The following is a 20,636-nucleotide window of genomic DNA, read 5'->3' as shown; positions in this document are numbered from 1 at the left end:
AAGATTATAATACCCGGCGCTCAAGAACCCGAGTTGAGAGACACTTTCCATAAAATGCGTAGATCATTTGGCTAAGTGTTACCGCTGGGTGCAAAGGCCGGGGTAACTGTAATGCAGTAGTTTGAACAGCGATGGGCCATATAAGTATACCTAATGTACTCAGTGTATGACTTTAAATGAAAAACAACAGGCTGTCTGTCTGCCTTCATTGTATCATTGAATCACCTGGTCTGAACTTCTATCCGTTCTCCGTTTCTCTTTCACAATCATTTACTGGGGGTCTTACAGCAAAACGTGCTTGCTTTCATGTAGGTCCCGTCATACTTCTTTTAGTACAGTCCGATTTCGAGTTCATTATTACCCACGCCGATGAAAATCGGCAGGGGGTTATGTAAAGGGTTCCGTATGTTTGTTTGTTTGTTTGTTTGTTTGTTTGTTTGTTTTTTTGTTTTTTGTTTGTTTGTTTGTTTGTTTGTTTGTTTGTTTGTATGTTTGTTTGTTTGTTTGTTTGTTTGTTTGTTTGTTTGTGTACAAGATAACAAGAGAACGGGTAAACGGATTTGCACGAAATGTTCAGGGAATGTTTGGATATTGACAGGAAAGAATCGATTAGATTTTGGTGATAATCGGTTGACCCTTGCAAATTCTGTGTGACCTTGAAGTTTTGACCCCATGGTATAGTGACCATTCCGAAAATTTCCCGTTTCTCACTTTGCGATTTTCCGCTACCATACGAAGACATAAACTCCCCAACGATCCGACTTCGCTGCTCAAATGTTCGTAAGAATTCCGAAATTTACGTTTAGGCCTATTTGAGGGACTATGTCCTTCTAGATTTATGAAAGTTCGTTCTCCGTCATCACAAACTGGCCCGTATTTTGATGATTTTTCAAATTAACATTGATTGTTTTTTTCGTTGGAGGAGCATTTTGCTCGGTCGCAGTCACACTGCACGATATGCGCGCTCAATGTCAATGCGTGTGCAAGGCCGCTGAAAATGCATCGCGCTCTACACTGTTGGTGCAAAATTGCACCGGGGACGTTGCGGCGCTCGTTGGTGGCCGAATACTGGTGCAGTAGACATTTGCATTCAACCCTTGCATTGAATAATTCCCGTAGACACTAATCATAGGGGTAATTGCCTAGGGGGTACGTAAATTTTGTTTTTCTTTTTTGCTTTTGTGGATACCATCAAAGATCGTACACTCATACGACCTTTGATATTTGATGATTTTTCAAATTAACATTGATTGTTTTTTTCGTTGGAGGAGCATTTTGCTCGGTCGCAGTCACACTGCACGATATGCGTGCTCAATGTCAATGCGTGTGCAAGGCCGCTGAAAATGCATCGCGCTCTACACTGTTGGTGCAAAATTGCACCGGGGACGTTGCGGCGCTCGTTGGTGGCCGAATACTGGTGCAGTAGACATTTGCATTCAACCCTTGCATTGAATAATTCCCGTAGACACTAATCATAGGGGTAATTGCCTAGGGGGTACGTAAATTTTGTTTTTCTTTTTTGCTTTTGTGGATACCATCAAAGATCGTACACTCATACGACCTTTGATATTTGATGATTTTTCAAATTAACATTGATTGTTTTTTTCGTTGGAGGAGCATTTTGCTCGGTCGCAGTCACACTGCACGATATGCGTGCTCAATGTCAATGCGTGTGCAAGGCCGCTGAAAATGCATCGCGCTCTACACTGTTGGTGCAAAATTGCACCGGGGACGTTGCGGCGCTCGTTGGTGGCCGAATACTGGTGCAGTAGACATTTGCATTCAACCCTTGCATTGAATAATTCCCGTAGACACTAATCATAGGGGTAATTGCCTAGGGGGTACGTAAATTTTGTTTTTCTTTTTTGCTTTTGTGGATACCATCAAAGATCGTACACTCATACGACCTTTGATATCATCACACTCTCGGCTTGCTATAATCAAAATATCCCGCAAGAAAACGGCGTATTTCTCGATTTTTAGCGCTTTTTCCGCGACCCGTCGCGTAGACAATACTCTTAAAACTGGACTTAATTCGCGCGCGCTTGGAAAAGTTCCGATTCTGCACTTTTGACGGTGGAATTTGGGATTTTCGATGGATTTTTGGAGGAGACTTAAGGACTTTCCTGTACGTGAATGAGTGTTAATACCGTATGTGTAATGATGTGATTTGCGTGTGATGTGACTGTAGAACCAAAGATCGTACACTTCAGTGTACGATCTTTGGTAGAACTCACTGGCTGGTGATAAAGCACACTGGCAATTAAGTGGCCGAATTCTGGTAGATGACCGAATGCACATTATGTTTACCCCGACTTTGTACTTAGGCGTGGGTCTGCCGCCTTTGACGGCCCCTCTCTAGTTTTCTGTTTGTTTGTATGACCAGGCACAAGAACGTGTGCTGTTACTTTGATGTAGTATTGATGGGGTCATCCCATGAAACTGACACCCACGATTCATACAGCCCGGGAGTTCGACATTGAAAAAAGGTCCATGATCGAGTCATACTAACAGTCCACGAGACATTAAATACAACCCATGAGTTCGACACTAGGCAAATATTAAAGTCCAATGAGTTTGACACAAGACAAAAACAGGTCACGACTTCGACAGATGCAACACGGGGCCCTATGTGTCGGCTCCGTGGGCCTTATTTTCTTAATGTCGGACTCATGGGCTTTATGACAGTGGGATGTATGGCTTGTGGGTGTCGTCATATTTACATGATTTATATATATTGAGAACTCATGTTTCTGATGTGAATATGTTTGAAATTGTCATACTTATTTTTGTTTTACAAGTGGAGAAATAAAATTAACTTACTCAAACTGGAACTGCATAAAACTGTGAGAGTCTCTTTGCTTATTGACGTGGACTTGAGCACCCAGAGCTAGTTTATACACTATCCTACATCCATGATTAGCAGTTCGTCATGAAATCATAACTAGGTTGAAAACGCTTGCAAAAATACTCGCATCATGTTCAAAATTCGCAAAAGCGAACCTGGATTGACGTAACGCGATTTTCCTGGTGATTTATGCCTGCTGATTCCAAACTCTTGTGCTATAAAAATGATAAAAAGACGACAGTAAAACGGTTGCTGTAGTCAGTTCGAAAATGTTGCTGGTAATATGAACGGCAAATATATAAAAAAACATTTGATGGGACCATATGGTAAAGAGTGCAAATAATCATATTGCTATCATTGCTTGTATGTTTGTATTTTTGTATTATTTTGGATTGAATCTTAATTTTCCCGTAAACCGTGCGCCTTCAAATATCCGTATGAAGCACCAAATGAATGTATGATAATGATGATGATAATAATAATAATGATAATAATAATAATGATAATGATAACAATAATAATAATAATAATAATAATAATAATACGAATAATAATGATAATAATTGTTATCATTATTATCATTATTATCATCATCATCATAATTATATATATTAATACAAGTGTCTTCTTTATTCAGGGTAGCTTTGCAGTATTGCCACAGCTCTAACACAAAGCCCTGTTATTATCTTTACCTTTAATACTGCGTTACCAGGTACCCATTCACACGCCTTGGTTGAGAGGGATGATGGTTAAAAGCGTCTTGTCAAAGTAGGCTACTTATAGGCACTTGACTGCCTTCGAACCGGGGACCTCTGACTGAAAATTGAGAGTGTTTATATCTACTATGTCATTGAGTGTCTCCTAGAATCTCCAGTTTCAGCATACATGTGTGATAGACCTAGCAGACGAGCTACCTGTTGTTCTTCTTATTACCCACGCCGATGAAAATCGGCAGGGGGTTATGTAAAGGGTTCCGTATGTTTGTTTGTTTGTTTGTTTGTTTGTGTGTTTGTTTGTTTGTTTGTTTGTTTGTTTGTGTGTTTGTTTGTTTGTTTGTTTGTTTGTTTGTTTGTTTGTTTGTTTGTTTGTGTACAAGATAACAAGAGAACGGGTAAACGGATTTGCACGAAATGTTCAGGGGATGTCTGGATAATGACAGGAAAGAATCGATTAGATTTTGGTGATAATCGGTTGACCCTTGCAAATTCTGTGCGACCTTTAAGTTTTGACCCCATGGTATAGTGACCACTCCGAAAATTTCCCGTTTCTCACTTTGCGATTTTCCGCTACCATACGAAAACATAAACTCCAAACGATCGGACTTCGCTGCTCAAATGTTCGTAAGAATTCCGAAATTTACGTTTAGGCCTATTTGAAGGACTATGTCCTTCTGGATTTATGAAAGTTCGTTCTCCGTCGTCACAAACTGGCCCGTATTTTGATGATTTTTCAAATTAAAATTGATTGTTTTTTTCGTTGGAGGAGCATTTGCTCGGTCGCAGTCACACTGCACGATATGCGCGCTCAATGTCAATGCGTGTGCAAGGCCGCTGAAAATGCATCGCGCTCTACCCTGTTGGTGCAAAATAGCATCGGGGACGTTGCGGCGCTCGTTGGTGACCGAATACTGGTGAAGTAGACATTTGCATTTAACCCTTGCATTGAATAATTCCCGTAGACACTAATCATAGGGGTAATTGCCTAGGGGGTACGTAAATTTTGTTTTTCTTTTGCGCTTTTGTGGATACCATCAAAGATCGTACACTCATACGACCTTTGATATCAACACACTCTCGGCTTGCTATAAGCAAAATATCCCGCAAGAAAACGGCGTATTTCTCGATTTTTAGCGCTTTTTCGGCGACCCGTCGCGTAGACAATACTCTTAAAACTGGACTTAATTCGCGCGCGCTTGGAAAAGTTCCGAATCTGCACTTTTGACGGTGGAATTTGGGATTTTCGATGGATTTTTGGAGGAGACTAAAGGACTTTCCAGTGGTGAATGAGTGTTACCGTATGTGAAATGATGTGATTTGCGTGTGATGTGACTGTAGAACCAAAGATCGTACACTTCAGTGTACGATCTTTGGTAGAACGCACTGGCTGGTGATAAAGGACACTGGCAATTAAGTGACCGAATTCTGGTAGATGACCGAATGCACAGTATGTTTACCCCGACTTTGTACAAGGCGTGGGTCTGCCGCCTTTGACGGCCCCTCTCTAGTTACCCACGCCGATGAAAATCGGCAGGGGGTTATGTAAAGGGTTCCGTATGTTTGTTTGTTTGTTTGTTTGTTTGTTTGTTTGTTTGTTTTTTTGTTTTTGTTTGTTTGTTTGTTTGTATGTTTGTTTGTTTGTTTGTTTGTTTGTTTGTGTACAAGATAACAAGAGAACGGGTAAACGGATTTGCACGAAATGTTCAGGGAATGTTTGGATAATGACAGGAAAGAATCGATTAGATTTTGGTGATAATCGGTTGACCCTTGCAAATTCTGTGTGACCTTGAAGTTTTGACCCCATGGTATAGTGACCATTCCGAAAATTTCCCGTTTCTCACTTTGCGATTTTCCGCTACCATACGAAAACATAAACTCCCCAACGATCCGACTTCGCTGCTCAAATGTTCGTAAGAATTCCGAAATTTACGTTTAGGCCTATTTGAGGGACTATGTCCTTCTAGATTTATGAAAGTTCGTTCTCCGTCATCACAAACTGGCCCGTATTTTGATGATTTTTCAAATTAACATTGATTGTTTTTTTCGTTGGAGGAGCATTTTGCTCGGTCGCAGTCACACTGCACGATATGCGTGCTAAATGTCAATGCGTGTGCAAGGCCGCTGAAAATGCATCGCGCTCTACACTGTTGGTGCAAAATTGCACCGGGGACGTTGCGGCGCTCGTTGGTGGCCGAATACTGGTGCAGTAGACATTTGCATTCAACCCTTGCATTGAATAATTCCCGTAGACACTAATCATAGGGGTAATTGCCTAGGGGGTACGTAAATTTTGTTTTTCTTTTTTGCTTTTGTGGATACCATCAAAGATCGTACACTCATACGACCTTTGATATCATCACACTCTCGGCTTGCTATAATCAAAATATCCCGCAAGAAAACGGCGTATTTCTCGATTTTTAGCGCTTTTTCCGCGACCCGTCGCGTAGACAATACTCTTAAAACTGGACTTAATTCGCGCGCGCTTGGAAAAGTTCCGATTCTGCACTTTTGACGGTGGAATTTGGGATTTTCGATGGATTTTTGGAGGAGACTTAAGGACTTTCCTGTACGTGAATGAGTGTTAATACCGTATGTGTAATGATGTGATTTGCGTGTGATGTGACTGTAGAACCAAAGATCGTACACTTCAGTGTACGATCTTTGGTAGAACTCACTGGCTGGTGATAAAGCACACTGGCAATTAAGTGGCCGAATTCTGGTAGATGACCGAATGCACATTATGTTTACCCCGACTTTGTACTTAGGCGTGGGTCTGCCGCCTTTGACGGCCCCTCTCTAGTTATTTTTGTCTTCAGATAGAATATACCTGCCATCACAAGATAATTATATATACAGTATGAAGAAACTGGGGATTGCCCGTTCAGCCAATTTTGCAAAAATAAGACGGTTTTATTTTATTTCAACAGGGTACCACACTTACAATACTTAAAGGGGATGGCTAGTATCTGATCAGTGGGAATCAGTGGGAATGCTGTGGGATGATTGTTCCAATCCTTGTGGGATTCATTTAAGAGTACATTATGTATCTATTGTTGTGTGAAAATTATTTGCTTTAGAATGGTCTCATATTCAAGTAATGTGCAGTCTAATGTTTCCAGGTTAGCATGCCTGTACAGTGACGGGGTGATTAAACGGCATATTACCTGAATATGAGACCATTCTGAAGCAAATAATTTTCACACAACAATAGATATATAATGTACTCTTAAATGAATCCCACATGGATTGGAACAATCATCCCCCAGCATTCCCACTGATTCAAACTGATCAGTTACTAGCCATCCCCTTTAACCCTTTCTTTAGTTACTTGCCGCCAATTGGCAAAGAGAACTCAGTAGCATTGTACACACTCTCCAAAGTCCTTGACACAACAAAGGTTAGCATGCGCTTATGGAAAATCAATTCTAAATGGCAGTTTGCTATCAGATCGAAGACAACGGTTTAAACGCAGACTACATGTAAGCACAACAACTTATTGACATCTATACAGCATTAAACAGGAAAAATCTCTCTCGACGGTTTGCTGCTGTTTCAGTCACATTTCAACGATTTTTTTTTTTCTTAATCCATCCTTTATCAAACAATCCTGGACGGAATTATGCAGTGTTCATCAAGGAACAAACCAATGACATGATAACTCCCTCTCCCTGCATTTGTTATTATTAATTGGTCAATAGTCCCACATATTAATTATCTATTTCCTTTACAACACCAACAGTTGATACGTCATATTGCACCTTCCGACTTCCTCTCGTATACCGCCCACGTTTTCATGGCGTGTAGTGACATTTCTTCTAATTGCCTTCTGATTTCGATTATACTGTAGGTACTTTGATATTCATCAGGATTTATTCGTGTGAATACAAGCGCAACAATGCTTCCCCGACCAGCTGTATTACTTCCATACCTTCTGCTAGCCTTTTTGCCCGCTGTTTTCTCCGCTCTGACTCTGCGGCCGGTCTCTACGATCTACCTTCCGTACGCCTACGACAACGATGACAATGGCGTGTACGGGATCGACGAGGCAGCTGTCGAACAGACTGGCTACGACACTAGCAACAAACTCGCGTACTCTGCCGGTGAGCTCTCAAAAATGCCCTCCTAACTTGATATCATTTTAATATCGCATCTTGATGCATTGAATGACAAACCGACAACTCAAATATTACAATAGATTACAATACTGCTTACCTGACAATTCTAGAATGCGTCAAGCGCAATGGAAGAGACTTCTAGAAGTGGCAATGTTTGAGCAAATTCAGTTTTCTTTCACCCTTTTGTAAAAATCGAGACTGGTGCAACATATTTCTCGACACCTACACCACCTATTTAGTTGGACTTAACAACTGAAAAACGTGAACCATTACTTCCTGGTTTTGTTTTGAAGTGAAAGCGAACACGATTGCAAGTGTTGCAGGCTGAATATGATATTCACACGTGAAGCAATAGGATATTAAATCCTTAAGTTGTTACACGAGGAAGGAAAAGTATGATATCGCTTGTGATCTTCTTTGCATTCCCACGATGACCTTTTTCCACACAATTCATAATGATGATTATGGCGTCCGTAATACTTCTATTACCACATTTGTTAGGGAACAAACTCCTTAGTGGGCGTTTTTAAGTAATTTGAAGAAAACAGTAAAATAAAGTTATGATAATGACATATAATAGAACGCATTTGGATATTCATTTCACCATATGAGTGGCAGATGTTGATGGTTTAATGAATAGAAAAGTCAACATGAATTATTAAACATATCATGTTTAATTTCATATAAGCCTGCTTGAACAGGATAGGGCATATAAGCAGTGTTTATATCAATTGATCTCTTGTTAAGAATGCTGTATAGTGTATAGTACTATCATATAACAACATAGACAGTGCGTCTTTTCTGTGTTATTATTTAACATTCAAGCATGCAGTAAATTTCAGTTGATTAACGCTTAAAATGTTACTTTTCTGTATTGTATTATCGAAATGTGTATGAATATTATGTATATCCTTATACATGTATGTATCTGTATTGTCCAACCATGTAAAAACTGAATGTCCTTATTGGACAATAAATCAAGTGAATTTGCACCGCACATGTCTTTTAACGTCGAGTTTCTGCTGCTGCGGAGAATAACTCGACAATAGGGACTGGTGAGATGATAAATCACATCAATCTCCTTTGATTCTCGTTGCCAGGCAACAACTTCATCCACATCACTGATTGGTCAGACGCGACTGCGCCCTCAGTCGTCTATCGCACGGAAACAAATAATACGTGCAATGACATCGAGACATGCGGAGACTTTGTGGCCTTCGTGCTCGAGGGAGAAACAACCACGGACATAGGCACCTTGCAAGTTTACGCCCTCTACGACAAGAACGAGGACACGTGGACAAAGTTGTTCGATGTGTCAGGTGAGAAATCCAGGCTTTATTGTATATACTAGCAAAGTGCAGCTGGCGCAGGCTTCATTCAAAAACATCTCCTGCTTTCACCGTGTCATTGTGTTTACAGCTACCTTGCTCTGCCACTCGAATCTTAACAAATGGGACGTATAAGTATAATCTTTCTATTTCCAGCACAATATGCCTCCAAGAAAATAATGTTGCAATATCTGATTAGGCCCTACATCATGATAATGTATTTCACTACGTACTCCCATAGGAAGGTGGAAAGAGTTCCACCTTCCTGGTACTCCAAAGGATTAAAAGATCCATAGAACGCGAAAGAGATAATCGTAACTAAGGATATCAGTTTCCGAATAGCTAAGTCACTATATTTTTCCCATCAAAATCTCCTTAAATTAAGTTTTCCAGTTGTTCTTATACTTACACATGTATAATTTATTTACGTTCAATTGAGCCGTTGAACACGATGGAGGAAATTATATTATTATACATAGTCTGAGTAGGCCTACTAAAATCAAAATTTTGGCCAAACCTTGTTTTACCGTTCACTCAATGTGTTCTTTTTTTTTCGATTGCTGTTTAACCCTAAAAAGACTGGGGGGGGGGGGCCTAAAAGGCCCCCCTTCGACATTTCGCGCGATTACTCTGCAACACGCAATGCTCTCGCCGCGATGCTCTATGACTTTTTTCTTTCGAGTTTCCCGCACATTTTGGCACCAAATTTGTGACGCCCGGGGGTACGGTTCTGAAGTTACATAACTTTTTGTACGTGCACGTGAGGCCGAAAATGGCTCAAAAATGTGATTTTGTGTACAAAGTCAATGCAAATTGAGTTTTTTTTTCTCACATGGTTGATATAAATATGCTTATTTTTACTCTCAATGGCTAAAATTAATTTGGTTTAGGAGTATTATGCTTCAAAAAGTGTCTACCACAATTTTTTTTAAAAAACAAAACAAAAACAGAAGGTCGAAAAACAAAGAAAAACATAAGAAATTCACAAAACAATAAAATAAATAAGAAATTAATTTCTATACCGATTTTTTTTCAAGTACATTTGCTAAGAATGCCACAAAGAATAATTAAACTAAAAATGAGCACTTTTGGAACTTTATTTACCGATTTAGATCAAAGAGGCTGATTTCTCGCATAAATTAGCAAAATTAATCAAAATATAATAAAAGAAGACTATTTTGTAAAGTTTAAATATACGATCTTGTAGATTACATCGCACACTACCATTGTGCAAATTTCTGCGGCGATCGCGAGATCCACGGCCGAGATCTTAAGGGGGGGGGGGGCCTAAAGGCCCCCCCAGTCTTTCGAGCTACCAAAATAGCCCAGTCTTTTTAGGGTTAATTGTTTCGCTCTGTCTCGAGGACGTCGAAACCAAATGTGGGCGACGTGCCTCTTCCATCCTTGGAGGTTATGAGATATTCAAGATGGCCGCCAAAATGGCTGCCACAATACAAAACTTCTGTATTATTTCGTTGTAGTTGGTGAGAGAATGTGCTCTAAAGTGATCACGGGGATGATTCATTGTGGAAGCCAACAATTCATGTTTTTATTGATTTTTCACATTTCAGTCGAGCAAAATTGTAAAATCAGCCAATGTGGCAATTCAAAGTTTGCCGCCACGATGGTACTGTGTCAACCCTTCATATTACCATCCAGGAACACAAGACTCAATAAGAAGAGCAACAGAGAGCAAACATCCTAATTATAGGATTGTGGAACTCTTTTTATTACATCATCTTATCATCAAACTGAGCCTCAGTGTGATACAGATATACTGGTAGTAAATATACTTTTCTTCCTCGTTGTCCGAAATTGTCGTAGTGGGCAGCAAACCAGACATGCTCCACTTCTCTCACGACTGTCAGACCATTGTGGTTGCCAACGAAGGCGAGGCTGCGCAGAACGCAGATGAAACGGAATTTATAAATCCCGAAGGTTCGGTGTCAATCGTGCGGCTAATTAATTCGTCTGCTGCTGATATCGTGTACTCTGTAACACACCTCAACTTCAGTGAATTCAATGAGAGGTTAGTTGGAAAACCAACTCAGTATCTTACGTTTTAAAAGTATAACAAGTAAATCATTTGGCAATTTTATCTCTGTATAGTTACAAGCAAGGTATTAATTGATTTTAAAGATATCATAATGATAGCAGAAGGCTTCAGAAAAATCAACAAAACATTGATGCACACAAAGACGGATAATTACGGAGTTTTGGCAAGTGTGAAGATGAGTCCAGAGTATACTCGGGCAGGTGTCTATGGGAATGCGTGTTATTATAGCAAAATCAGCCCGTCCTCAACGAGTTAAAGGTCTTGTTTACCTTTGGGAGCAGTGATTTCAAAAATTTTCAAGATATCACATTTGATGCATAATTTTATGTGCAGGTCAGTTGTATCACAAAACATCCTGCCATATGAAATTTTTTGCAGTAAAGTCCAAAATACAAGGAGATATCACTATATTTCTCATTAAACCATTTACTGAGATGGTTTAGTCTTGAAACATTTTTATTATAACTATTGTTCACATTTTGTATATTTAACAATGCAGCAATACAATCGATTATACTGGTTCAAATTTTCACTTTGGTTGTTTCTATCCCTGACTCACATTTTAGAACTATTTTGAAGCACTAAAGCTGTTTTTCGTTTCATCTGCAAATGGTGTATTGTGCCAGCAAAAATAGGCATCATGCGTCATGAAAAGGGCGACAATTAAAGAGAGTGTCTTGTTGCTTCCTACTCTTCCTACACCTTGCACGAAGCAATTGAAGAATGATATATTATTTTATGTGCATGACGGGCTGAACGGATAAGTGTCACAAGTTCTGTCATTCAACCTAAGCATAGTAAACATAATTTCTCGAAGATTTGATTAGTATAATTCGCTCCTTTTGATAATCCTGACCAGGATTGGTTAGTCATTGATACATCTTCCTTGAAAAAAAAAAGAAGATATACTCACCAAACGAATCATCATCGTTCTATTAAACATAAAAATATCTTTTTAACTAATCCTGCATTCAAATGACACAGCAGGTTGATCTCCGCAACATTAGTTACCGATGGGACACTGCATGACTTAACATAAAACATGTTGTTCTTTTGTTGTTTATTCCCAACCAAGTCCTACAAAGCCGCGATCAACCGCGATTTAAGTAACACCATCACACTTGAGAGCTGACTATCTAGACCTAGCCTGGCGTAATGGAAATGTTTTGGGTTTATTTATATTCGTTTTTATCCTTGCCTCTCTTTTCACGTCGTGTTTCCACGGTTACCGGTATTTCCTTCCCATCATTATCTAATAACCGACAGAGCCGACGAGTTTGTTGAGAGAGGCGTTCGCTATCCGTACCGCGGACAGCTCAACAATGGTTCCGACACGTTTGCTCAAAATCTCGAACCAGAATACATCACGTTTAACTCAAACGACACAATGGCATATATTGGACTGCAGGTAAGTCATGTGTGTGATGATATGTGTGTGTGTGTGTGTGAAAATTTGCGCTGAATAGGGAGATTGCTACACTTGATGACGTCATTTTGGCAACTATATCAGCAGAATGATACAGAAAATTCTACTCGTTTTCACTTTTTCTGGCATGATGAATTAGCTCTTGACATATCTCCTTGATGAATAATGAAATTTGTAAAATTTCGACATATTTTCTTTATATTGTTGTCCAAAATGACGTCACATGAACTGTTACGCAATAGCCTTCCTATCCAGCAATGACTGCATCGAACCTGAAAAATTCATGTCTGTTTAATCGATTTTTCCTCAATATGGCACTGAAGTGTGTTATCATATAATGCATATAATGTATATATCACTCAATCCATGTTGACCTTTTGGTTCTTCTTCGTTCTCAATCTCTTTCAATTGTCTTTGTCTTTACCGTCGAAGGAAAACAATGCTGTCGCAGTCATAGACTTGGTGAACGACAACATGGTCGACATTTTTCCACTCGGTGAGAAGAGTTGGTTGACCCTCGAGCTGGACGCGAGTGACAGAGATGATGGTACGACGCATGACTGATCATGCAAAGAGCTATTTAATTCATTTTGTGTGATAATGATAATAATGAAAATAATGATGATAATGATAATGATAATAATAATAATAATAATAATAATAATAATAACAGCAACAACAATAAAAAAAAAAATAAGGTCTTATTTATCCAGGGTAGCCTCTTCAAGTGTTGCCACTGGCAAGCACTGGGAGGGAACGAACTCTGGTCCTCCGATTGCGAGTCGGGACTCTTTGTCTCTATCCACTATGCCACAGCACGCCCACCACATTTTTTTTTTTTTTTTTTAAAGCAATCATACCTGTCATATCTCGCTATCAGGTGATCGTTGTTTTTGTCATAATTATTGTTATTGTGAATATCATCAAAATTAGTACAATTCTTCTGCTTGTTTACGAATAATCAAAATATCCGCAATATTGAAAGCAAGAGAATATTAAGCAGAGGGGTGAAGTTTGAGGTGTGAATATTCTTCAATTTGTCTCCCTCAATATCCGGAATACTATCTGGTAGTAATGACAGTCACGCTAAAATCTGTACGGTATGTTGATTTGCTTTCTACAGAATAGGTTTTAAAATACAATTCCCCGCCATTTTTCGGCTGACTTTAATGAGCAGATGATGACAGGAGAACAGTTAATGTTATCAAAACCCAATCCTTTACTAAATTTACCCTTTTTGTCTCGCCCACCGGAGGTGAAGGCGAGACTAAGGGATCCAAATGGCGTCCGTCCGTCGTCCGTCCGTCGTCCGTCCGTCGTCCGTCACAAATGTTAAAGTTTACCTGCAAGACTCTCTTATGATGCATAACTTGGCAACTGTTACAGCAATGGCTGCCACACTTGGGTGATAGAAGCACTAGGGGTATCTTCATGTTATGGTGTTGTCAGAGGTCATGTGATGATGTCAAAGGTCATTTGAGGTCATATATTAAAGAGTATGTGCAAGACTCTCTATGTTAAAGTTTACCTGCAAGACTCTCTTTTGACAAATAACTTCACATAAGTTGCTTGGATTACAACCTAACTTGGGTCATAGATGCACTGGGGGTACCTTCATGTTATGGTGCCGTTGGAGGTCACAGGATAAGGTCAAAGGTCATTTGAGGTCATACGTTAAAGTTTACTTGCAAGACTCTCTTATCACATGTAACTCGACACATGTTGCTACAATGGCAATCAAACTTGGTTGATGGATGCACTGGGGGTACCTTCATGTTATGGTGCCGTAAGAGGTCACATGATAAGGTCAAAGGTCATTTGAGGTCATACGTTAAAGTTTACTTGCAAGACTCTCTTATCACACGTAACTCAGCACATGTTGCTACAATGGCAATCAGACTTGGGTGATGGTAGATGTCTCTTGGGAAGTTGAAGGTAACCACAAGGTCAAAGGTTACAGACAGGGGTCAACGAACTTTTAGGGCCCAATGTTAAGTTTTTAGGGCACATTTCGTTTATGGCTCATAACTTTTGATCCCTTTGTCCGTTTGTGACCAAACTTGGATGGAAGAGGTCCCTTGGGGAGGTGAAGGTCGTCACAAGGTCAAAGGTCACAGACAGGGGTCAACAAACTTTAAGGGCCCAATGTTATGTTTTTAGGGCGCATTTTGATTGTGGCTCATAACTTGATCCCTATGTCCGTTTGTGACCAAACTTGGACGGTAGATGTCCCTTGGGGAGTTAAAGGTCATCACAAGGTCAAAGGTCACAGAAAGGGGTCAACAAATTTTTAGGGCCCAATGTTAAGTTTTTATGGCGCGTTTCGATTATGGCTCATTACTTTTGATCCCTTTGTCCGTTTGTGACCAAACTTGGATGGTAAATGTCCCTTAGGGTGTTGAAGGTCACCACACGGTCAAAGGTCATAAGCAGGTCGATTAACTTCTGGGAGTTATAAAAAATATTAATTCCTTGTACGCGAATGGGCGAGACACAATTTGGCGATTGCCTTGTTTTGACATGAAATCATTATGCTAATATCCTTCTCACCAATTCGTCGGTGTGCTAGTAAACCTACTTGGAAGCTAAACAACTTTGATGTATGGAATTATGGTTGTATACTTTCCAAAACTATCAATTAGACCTATTAGGAGAGTTAATGGCGGTTCTTATATCATGTCTTGTAGAGAATAGCAAGCGTTTTCAGATGCGAGTAACCAAACGCTCTATTTGGTGAATTTCATGACCGACTTCTTTTTTTTTTTAATTTCCATCATTTTAGTCATCTGAGATATTCCTTGTCAATTTCCGCTTGAACATTATTTGAAATGACACACTATGAAAGGGCATCATGGGTGGAGACAAAACCAACAAAGCGCTCGATATGTTTTCTTTCTTGGAAGATGTGGACGATGTGATCATACTTAAAACACTCTCAGTTTAATTGTGAGTTGCCCGGATTCATGATTTAATGTTCACGGCACCGCTTGTTTTCTCGATTCTGTTCCAGGCATACTTTTCCGGCACAGCGATATTTTCAGCTTCTACCAACCGGATGGGATCAAGTATTTTGAAGAAAAGGGTGTTGGATATATCATTACGGCAAATGAGGGAGATAGTTTCGAGTACGAGCTCGGTTCTGAAGACTGGGCGGAGAGCCAACGGGGAAACGACTTTTCAGCAGGTAGGCCTACAGGGCAGAAATTTTCTATTGAGGTATAGTTATGAGGAAATGCAAAACATCTGTGTGAAATTTACGGAGGTATTAAAGGTAGAGATAAAGGGACCATGAATACAAAAAGATTATGATTACAAAATGTTGATTTGTTTATATTTTGTTATTGATATGATATGATAGTATATGAAACATTGTATCATATTATATTATGTTATATTATGTCATATGATATCACAGTATGTTATAGTCTATCATGCATGTATTACATTATATAATATGATATCATATGATATCATATTGTATTATTTTACATTATATGATATCATTGTATGCGGATGTCCGTGGGTTGATATCATAACATCCTTACCAACAAACACACTAACGCTTTATGAAAGTTTCAACTTGCGAGTTCTAATATTAGATGATAAGTTACATGAAATTGTGATAATAAGTTTCACTTATAGTTTAATATGACGTCTTGTTTTGCATTGATATACAAATGATGCACAGGATAGAAACCACTAACGCCACGAAATAATCCTGTGCATCATTTGTTTTATAAAATGGGTCGAAAATTCGAAAACTAACAGCATTTTCCAGCGTTTTTCACGTACCTTTGTGGGTCAAGACGTCCGAAGATGTTCGTCCCATACATTTACGCACGTCGCACTCGGAAATCCCGCACATACAGTATCTAGATGGGGGGTTGGGTTTCCGGACACTTAAGTTCCCGCATGAAAACTTACTTATTTTACATAGAATATGCACCCTTTACCTTAAAGACTTGATATAAACTCCTCATATAGGCCTACTAGACAACATACTCTGAAAACGGCGTGAGAATAAACCTGCTAAATCGTTGGATTTGCCCTTCAAAGTGACTCCATGTACGCGCCCGGTCCCACAACGCTTGGTCTACTGTACTGTACGTATAATATAAGAGTATACGTACGCCACACATGTTATGCACAAGGGAAGAAAGGCCGGCCGGCCGGCAGCCCGAACTAGAAGTTGTTTACAGGATTGACAGCGCGTATGCATGCAATTCAAAGGAGTCGCCGCGCGCACAGACGATCGGCAATAGGATTTAACACGCAGTGCGATGGGACTAGAATAACCAAAGCACACGTGACTCATTTCAGCGCTTCCTATTGGCTACATTCTTGAACCCATTTTATAACATGAAATAACAATTCACAATATAACACTCTTCCGTAACGTAAAGGTTTCTTGACAGTCTCAGCTATACCCGAAATGCGCATTTGATAAACTGGATAATGAACCCAACCACAGGGGAGAATATAAGGATCTGATGCGAGTAAAGAGAAAACGGTGAAAAAAGATAGATAGATAGATAGATAGATAGATAGATGATAGATAGATAGATATAGAGAGGGAGAGAGAGAAAGACAGAGAGAGGGAGAGAGGGACAGGGGTAATCGAAATGACAATAGAGAAAAGGAACAAATGTCGAAAATGTCAAGATTTATAAATCGTTCGACATTTGGAAGATGATGTGCGCTAAATAATCTAATATATTTCATCTTAATTATCACAATGTAAAGTAAGCCATGACCTGAACAGGTACAGAAGCACATAGAACATCCATTATAACATTTAATGATCTCAGACGTCAAATCAAACGTTTCTGTTATCCGTATGAAAGTTGTCATTTTTGCTTATATTTTTCTTTTCATTTCCAGACGATTACGCTGCAGGCGTCGGAGCTGATCTCATTGCTAATGTCAGTGACAACAATATTCTTGGTAAGGGCAGTTGCAGAGTTGTCAAGTGATTGTTTTAGAAAAAGACAACTAGTGTGACACGATGAACCTGTATTAAATTTTCATGTAAAATTTTGCTGGAATGATCAAAGTAAGTAAGACATTTGTTTTTGAAGGTTCGAGTGTGAACAAAACTCTCAGGATTATTACCATCGTCACAATCACTTCGAACAATTGTCAGCGTTGATGAATTGGCGTTACGTTGAGTTTGGATATGCAATGGGTCCCATCGACATGATCGATGCAAGCCATGCTTCACAGGGGTCCATGACCTTTCAATGTCTTTTTAGGTACATATTCTGATAAAATTGCATGCATATTCTTGTATTCTTGTTTGCATGTATGTTGTTACAGAATTGTTGCATAAAACTAAATTGAATTGAATTGAATTGAATTGAATTGAATTGATTAACTTGACCAACTGTAAAGGTAAACTAAGGCCTGTTTGATGATGATTATGATGATGAAAATGATGAGAAGGATTGTTATTTGCCTCTGTCGTCAACATCACCCCTTCAGCCAGTCAGGGGGATGGGAGAAGATTAACGCGGACCACTTGACCGAACGACGGTGATTAGTCCTCCGCCCGTCAGAACAGAAGAGGCTACGATCGTCCTCTCCCGTTGTCTTCTTTGTTAACCCATTCCACACTGAATTCTGAAATCCCCATACACTTAATACACAGACCACCAGGTTCCCCTTACGGAATGGGTTAATCAAGTTGAGAAGTTGACAAAGTTGACAAAATTCTTACTCCATGACTTGTGTGTGTGCTTCTTCTAGGCCGCCTGGAATTCAGCACCGTCGATGGACTCAGTGAAAGCGAGCCTACCAAGTACGAGAAGCTCTACTTCTTCGGCGCTCGAGGCTTCTCGATCTTCCGCGCCGACAACCTGAGTCTCGTCTACGATAGCGGTGACGAGGTCGAGCGAACGATCGCCCAGTATTACCCCGACGTCTTCAACACGAACACTAAGCCAGATGACGCGGATGTAGACACCCCCGCCTCCCTCTTCGACAAGCGGTCGGACAATCTGGTAATCCACAATTCTCTAAAGTCTTTACCCCAGCATTTTCCCACCCCACTTCTCTCCTGTATACGTCCTGAGCGGACCCACAGGACACAAGAACTAAACACCTGTTTTGAACTGAACACCCCTTCAAACCCTATGAATATGATTCGGTAGTCGTACCTGTAAACGTGTTCAATAACGATTCCAAATTTCATTTATCCTGTCAACCATTCCCGTTCAGCTTGTCAATTCGCTGATACTAGTAGTTTGCAGCTATTATATAATTGAACTTTTGACATTTTTACTCTTACTGCTATATAATATTGAAAAAGAAAGTATTGAATTTCATTAATGTAAATAATGATATCAGAATATCCCTACTGTAATGATAATGATAATTATTGTTATACAATATCATTACAATCATTATCATATTTATACTTTAATTGCAAAAAAAAAAAGAATCTTTGTTGTAGTTGTATGGATTGACTTAATTATTGAAATGTAGTTTTACTTCTTTATGCAGTTATTTTGTTTGCAGTATTGTTTATTGTGCGAGTAGTATTTATATTTCTTTTTGTGTGTGTGCATGCAGAATAGAGAATAACTCCCAATTCGTATCAACCTGACTAACATTCCCACATTCTTCTCTCCTGTAGGGACCCGAATGCGAGTCTGTTGAGCTCGGCGAGATCGACGGCCGTCGCGTCCTTTTCATTGGCGTCGATCGCACGGCTGCCATTTTGATCTACAGCTTTCCCACCGGCGAAGTCCAACCGGAATTCGAAAGTGTGTACCGCGCCGGCGGTCGGACAGAGACGTTCCAGGAACTTCTCGACGCCAGAAACCTCGGCGATCTTGACCCGGAAGATCTCAAGTGAGTGACAACGCGGCCTATGTGGCTATATGTGATGCGACGTGGTCTAGGGTGCAGTGCGACGCTGGCATGCGACAAATACAATGGATAAAGCATTTGAAAGAAGAAATCCACTCCAATATTTTACTCAATTATTTCGTAAGAAAGAAGAAAGGAATCCCTGCAGAACGGTGCACAAATGATCAAAATCGGTTAAGAAATAAGGAAGTTATGACATTCTGAAATTTCGGTCTGTTTTTCCGGAAAACCTTCTTGACCAGTCGTTATTCAAATCCAAAAGTTGATGATGTCATGCTCTCACAATTTTTATTCATTTCATATACGGACATGACAAAAATCTTATATTTCAGCTGTATAGGTGTAAAAATTGCCTTAAAACCACCCAAAATAAAAAAGAACAAAATGTTAAGACTGATATATTTGGTATCTGAATAATGCTTTTACTTGTACAAACTATTCTTTTTAATTCATGTATAACATACATGAAAACTTGTAAGGGCGTGACTTCATCAACTCCCTTATTCAAATATTCATAAGAACTGGTCAAGAATTATTATTTTTTTTTAAATGTGAGATTTCAAAATGTCATAGTATATCTTATTTTTTCCGTTTTTTGTTTTTGTTTTTTTTCATTTTGGCAACGTTCTGTAGGGAATTCTTTTCTGTTCCTTTTGGAGTTTGTTTATTTTTGGGTGGATTTCCTCTAAAGGATTAGATATCGTAGAATAATCTGTCCTCCTCTAAAGGTCTTCTGGTTTAATAACGGTATTTTCTTCCTCGTGTGCGAATACAAACGATGAGCTAGCCCTTTCATCAGTTTCTTTCTTAAATCTTGTCCAGATTCATTTCGGCTTCGGAAAGTGCCACCGGGAGACCGATGCTAATGGTTACGAGCACGGTCAGCGGCACCCTGTCCCTCTACGAGGTCTATGACGACGAAGTTACGACAGGTGAGAGCGAGAACATGTGAATTACGGAATATGAACTAATTACATGTAATACCATTTCCATCATTCATCTACATAGCGTTGATATTAATTCTAACCTGGGAGGAAGTGGGGAATGGGGAGGGCATCCATTTCATCAAAATGTAGGTGCCCATAACATCACAGTATTGGCATTCGGACAGCCAGTGCCACTACGATTACAGTTCGTTATTCTGAAGGATCCTCATTCCCAGGGTTTGTTCATCCAAAAAGAAATAAGGTTAGAGAATTCCGAAGGTTCGTTCGGAATAACAAACCTTATCTAATTTTCGGACTAACGTACATTGGGAATAACTAACCAACGGAATA

At 39.6% G+C, this 20,636-nt stretch overlaps 1 protein-coding gene across 2 annotated transcripts in view; it reads left to right on the top strand.

Moving 5' to 3' along the window:
- LOC139733952 (mesenchyme-specific cell surface glycoprotein-like) overlaps positions 1–20,636 on the top strand; it is a 36,608-nt gene that overhangs the window by 15,363 nt on the left and 609 nt on the right. For both annotated transcript variants that reach the window (XM_071644763.1, XM_071644764.1), the window contains exons 2-11: positions 7,412–7,664; positions 8,780–8,998; positions 10,832–11,036; positions 12,330–12,471; positions 12,922–13,036; positions 15,500–15,673; positions 17,371–17,433; positions 18,235–18,488; positions 19,124–19,341; positions 20,182–20,291. In XM_071644763.1, the coding sequence (XP_071500864.1) occupies positions 7,460–7,664; positions 8,780–8,998; positions 10,832–11,036; positions 12,330–12,471; positions 12,922–13,036; positions 15,500–15,673; positions 17,371–17,433; positions 18,235–18,488; positions 19,124–19,341; positions 20,182–20,291 (1,705 nt within the window). In that variant the 5' untranslated portion in view covers positions 7,412–7,459. The remainder of the gene's footprint in view (positions 1–7,411; positions 7,665–8,779; positions 8,999–10,831; positions 11,037–12,329; positions 12,472–12,921; positions 13,037–15,499; positions 15,674–17,370; positions 17,434–18,234; positions 18,489–19,123; positions 19,342–20,181; positions 20,292–20,636) is intronic.

The sequence above is a fragment of the Diadema antillarum genome, unplaced genomic scaffold (genome assembly GCF_040938485.1).
Source record: "Diadema antillarum isolate AM-2024a unplaced genomic scaffold, OU_Dant_1.0 seq00000507_RagTag, whole genome shotgun sequence".
Classification (NCBI taxonomy): domain Eukaryota; kingdom Metazoa; phylum Echinodermata; class Echinoidea; order Diadematoida; family Diadematidae; genus Diadema; species Diadema antillarum.
This window is presented reverse-complemented; position numbering and strand designations above follow the sequence as displayed.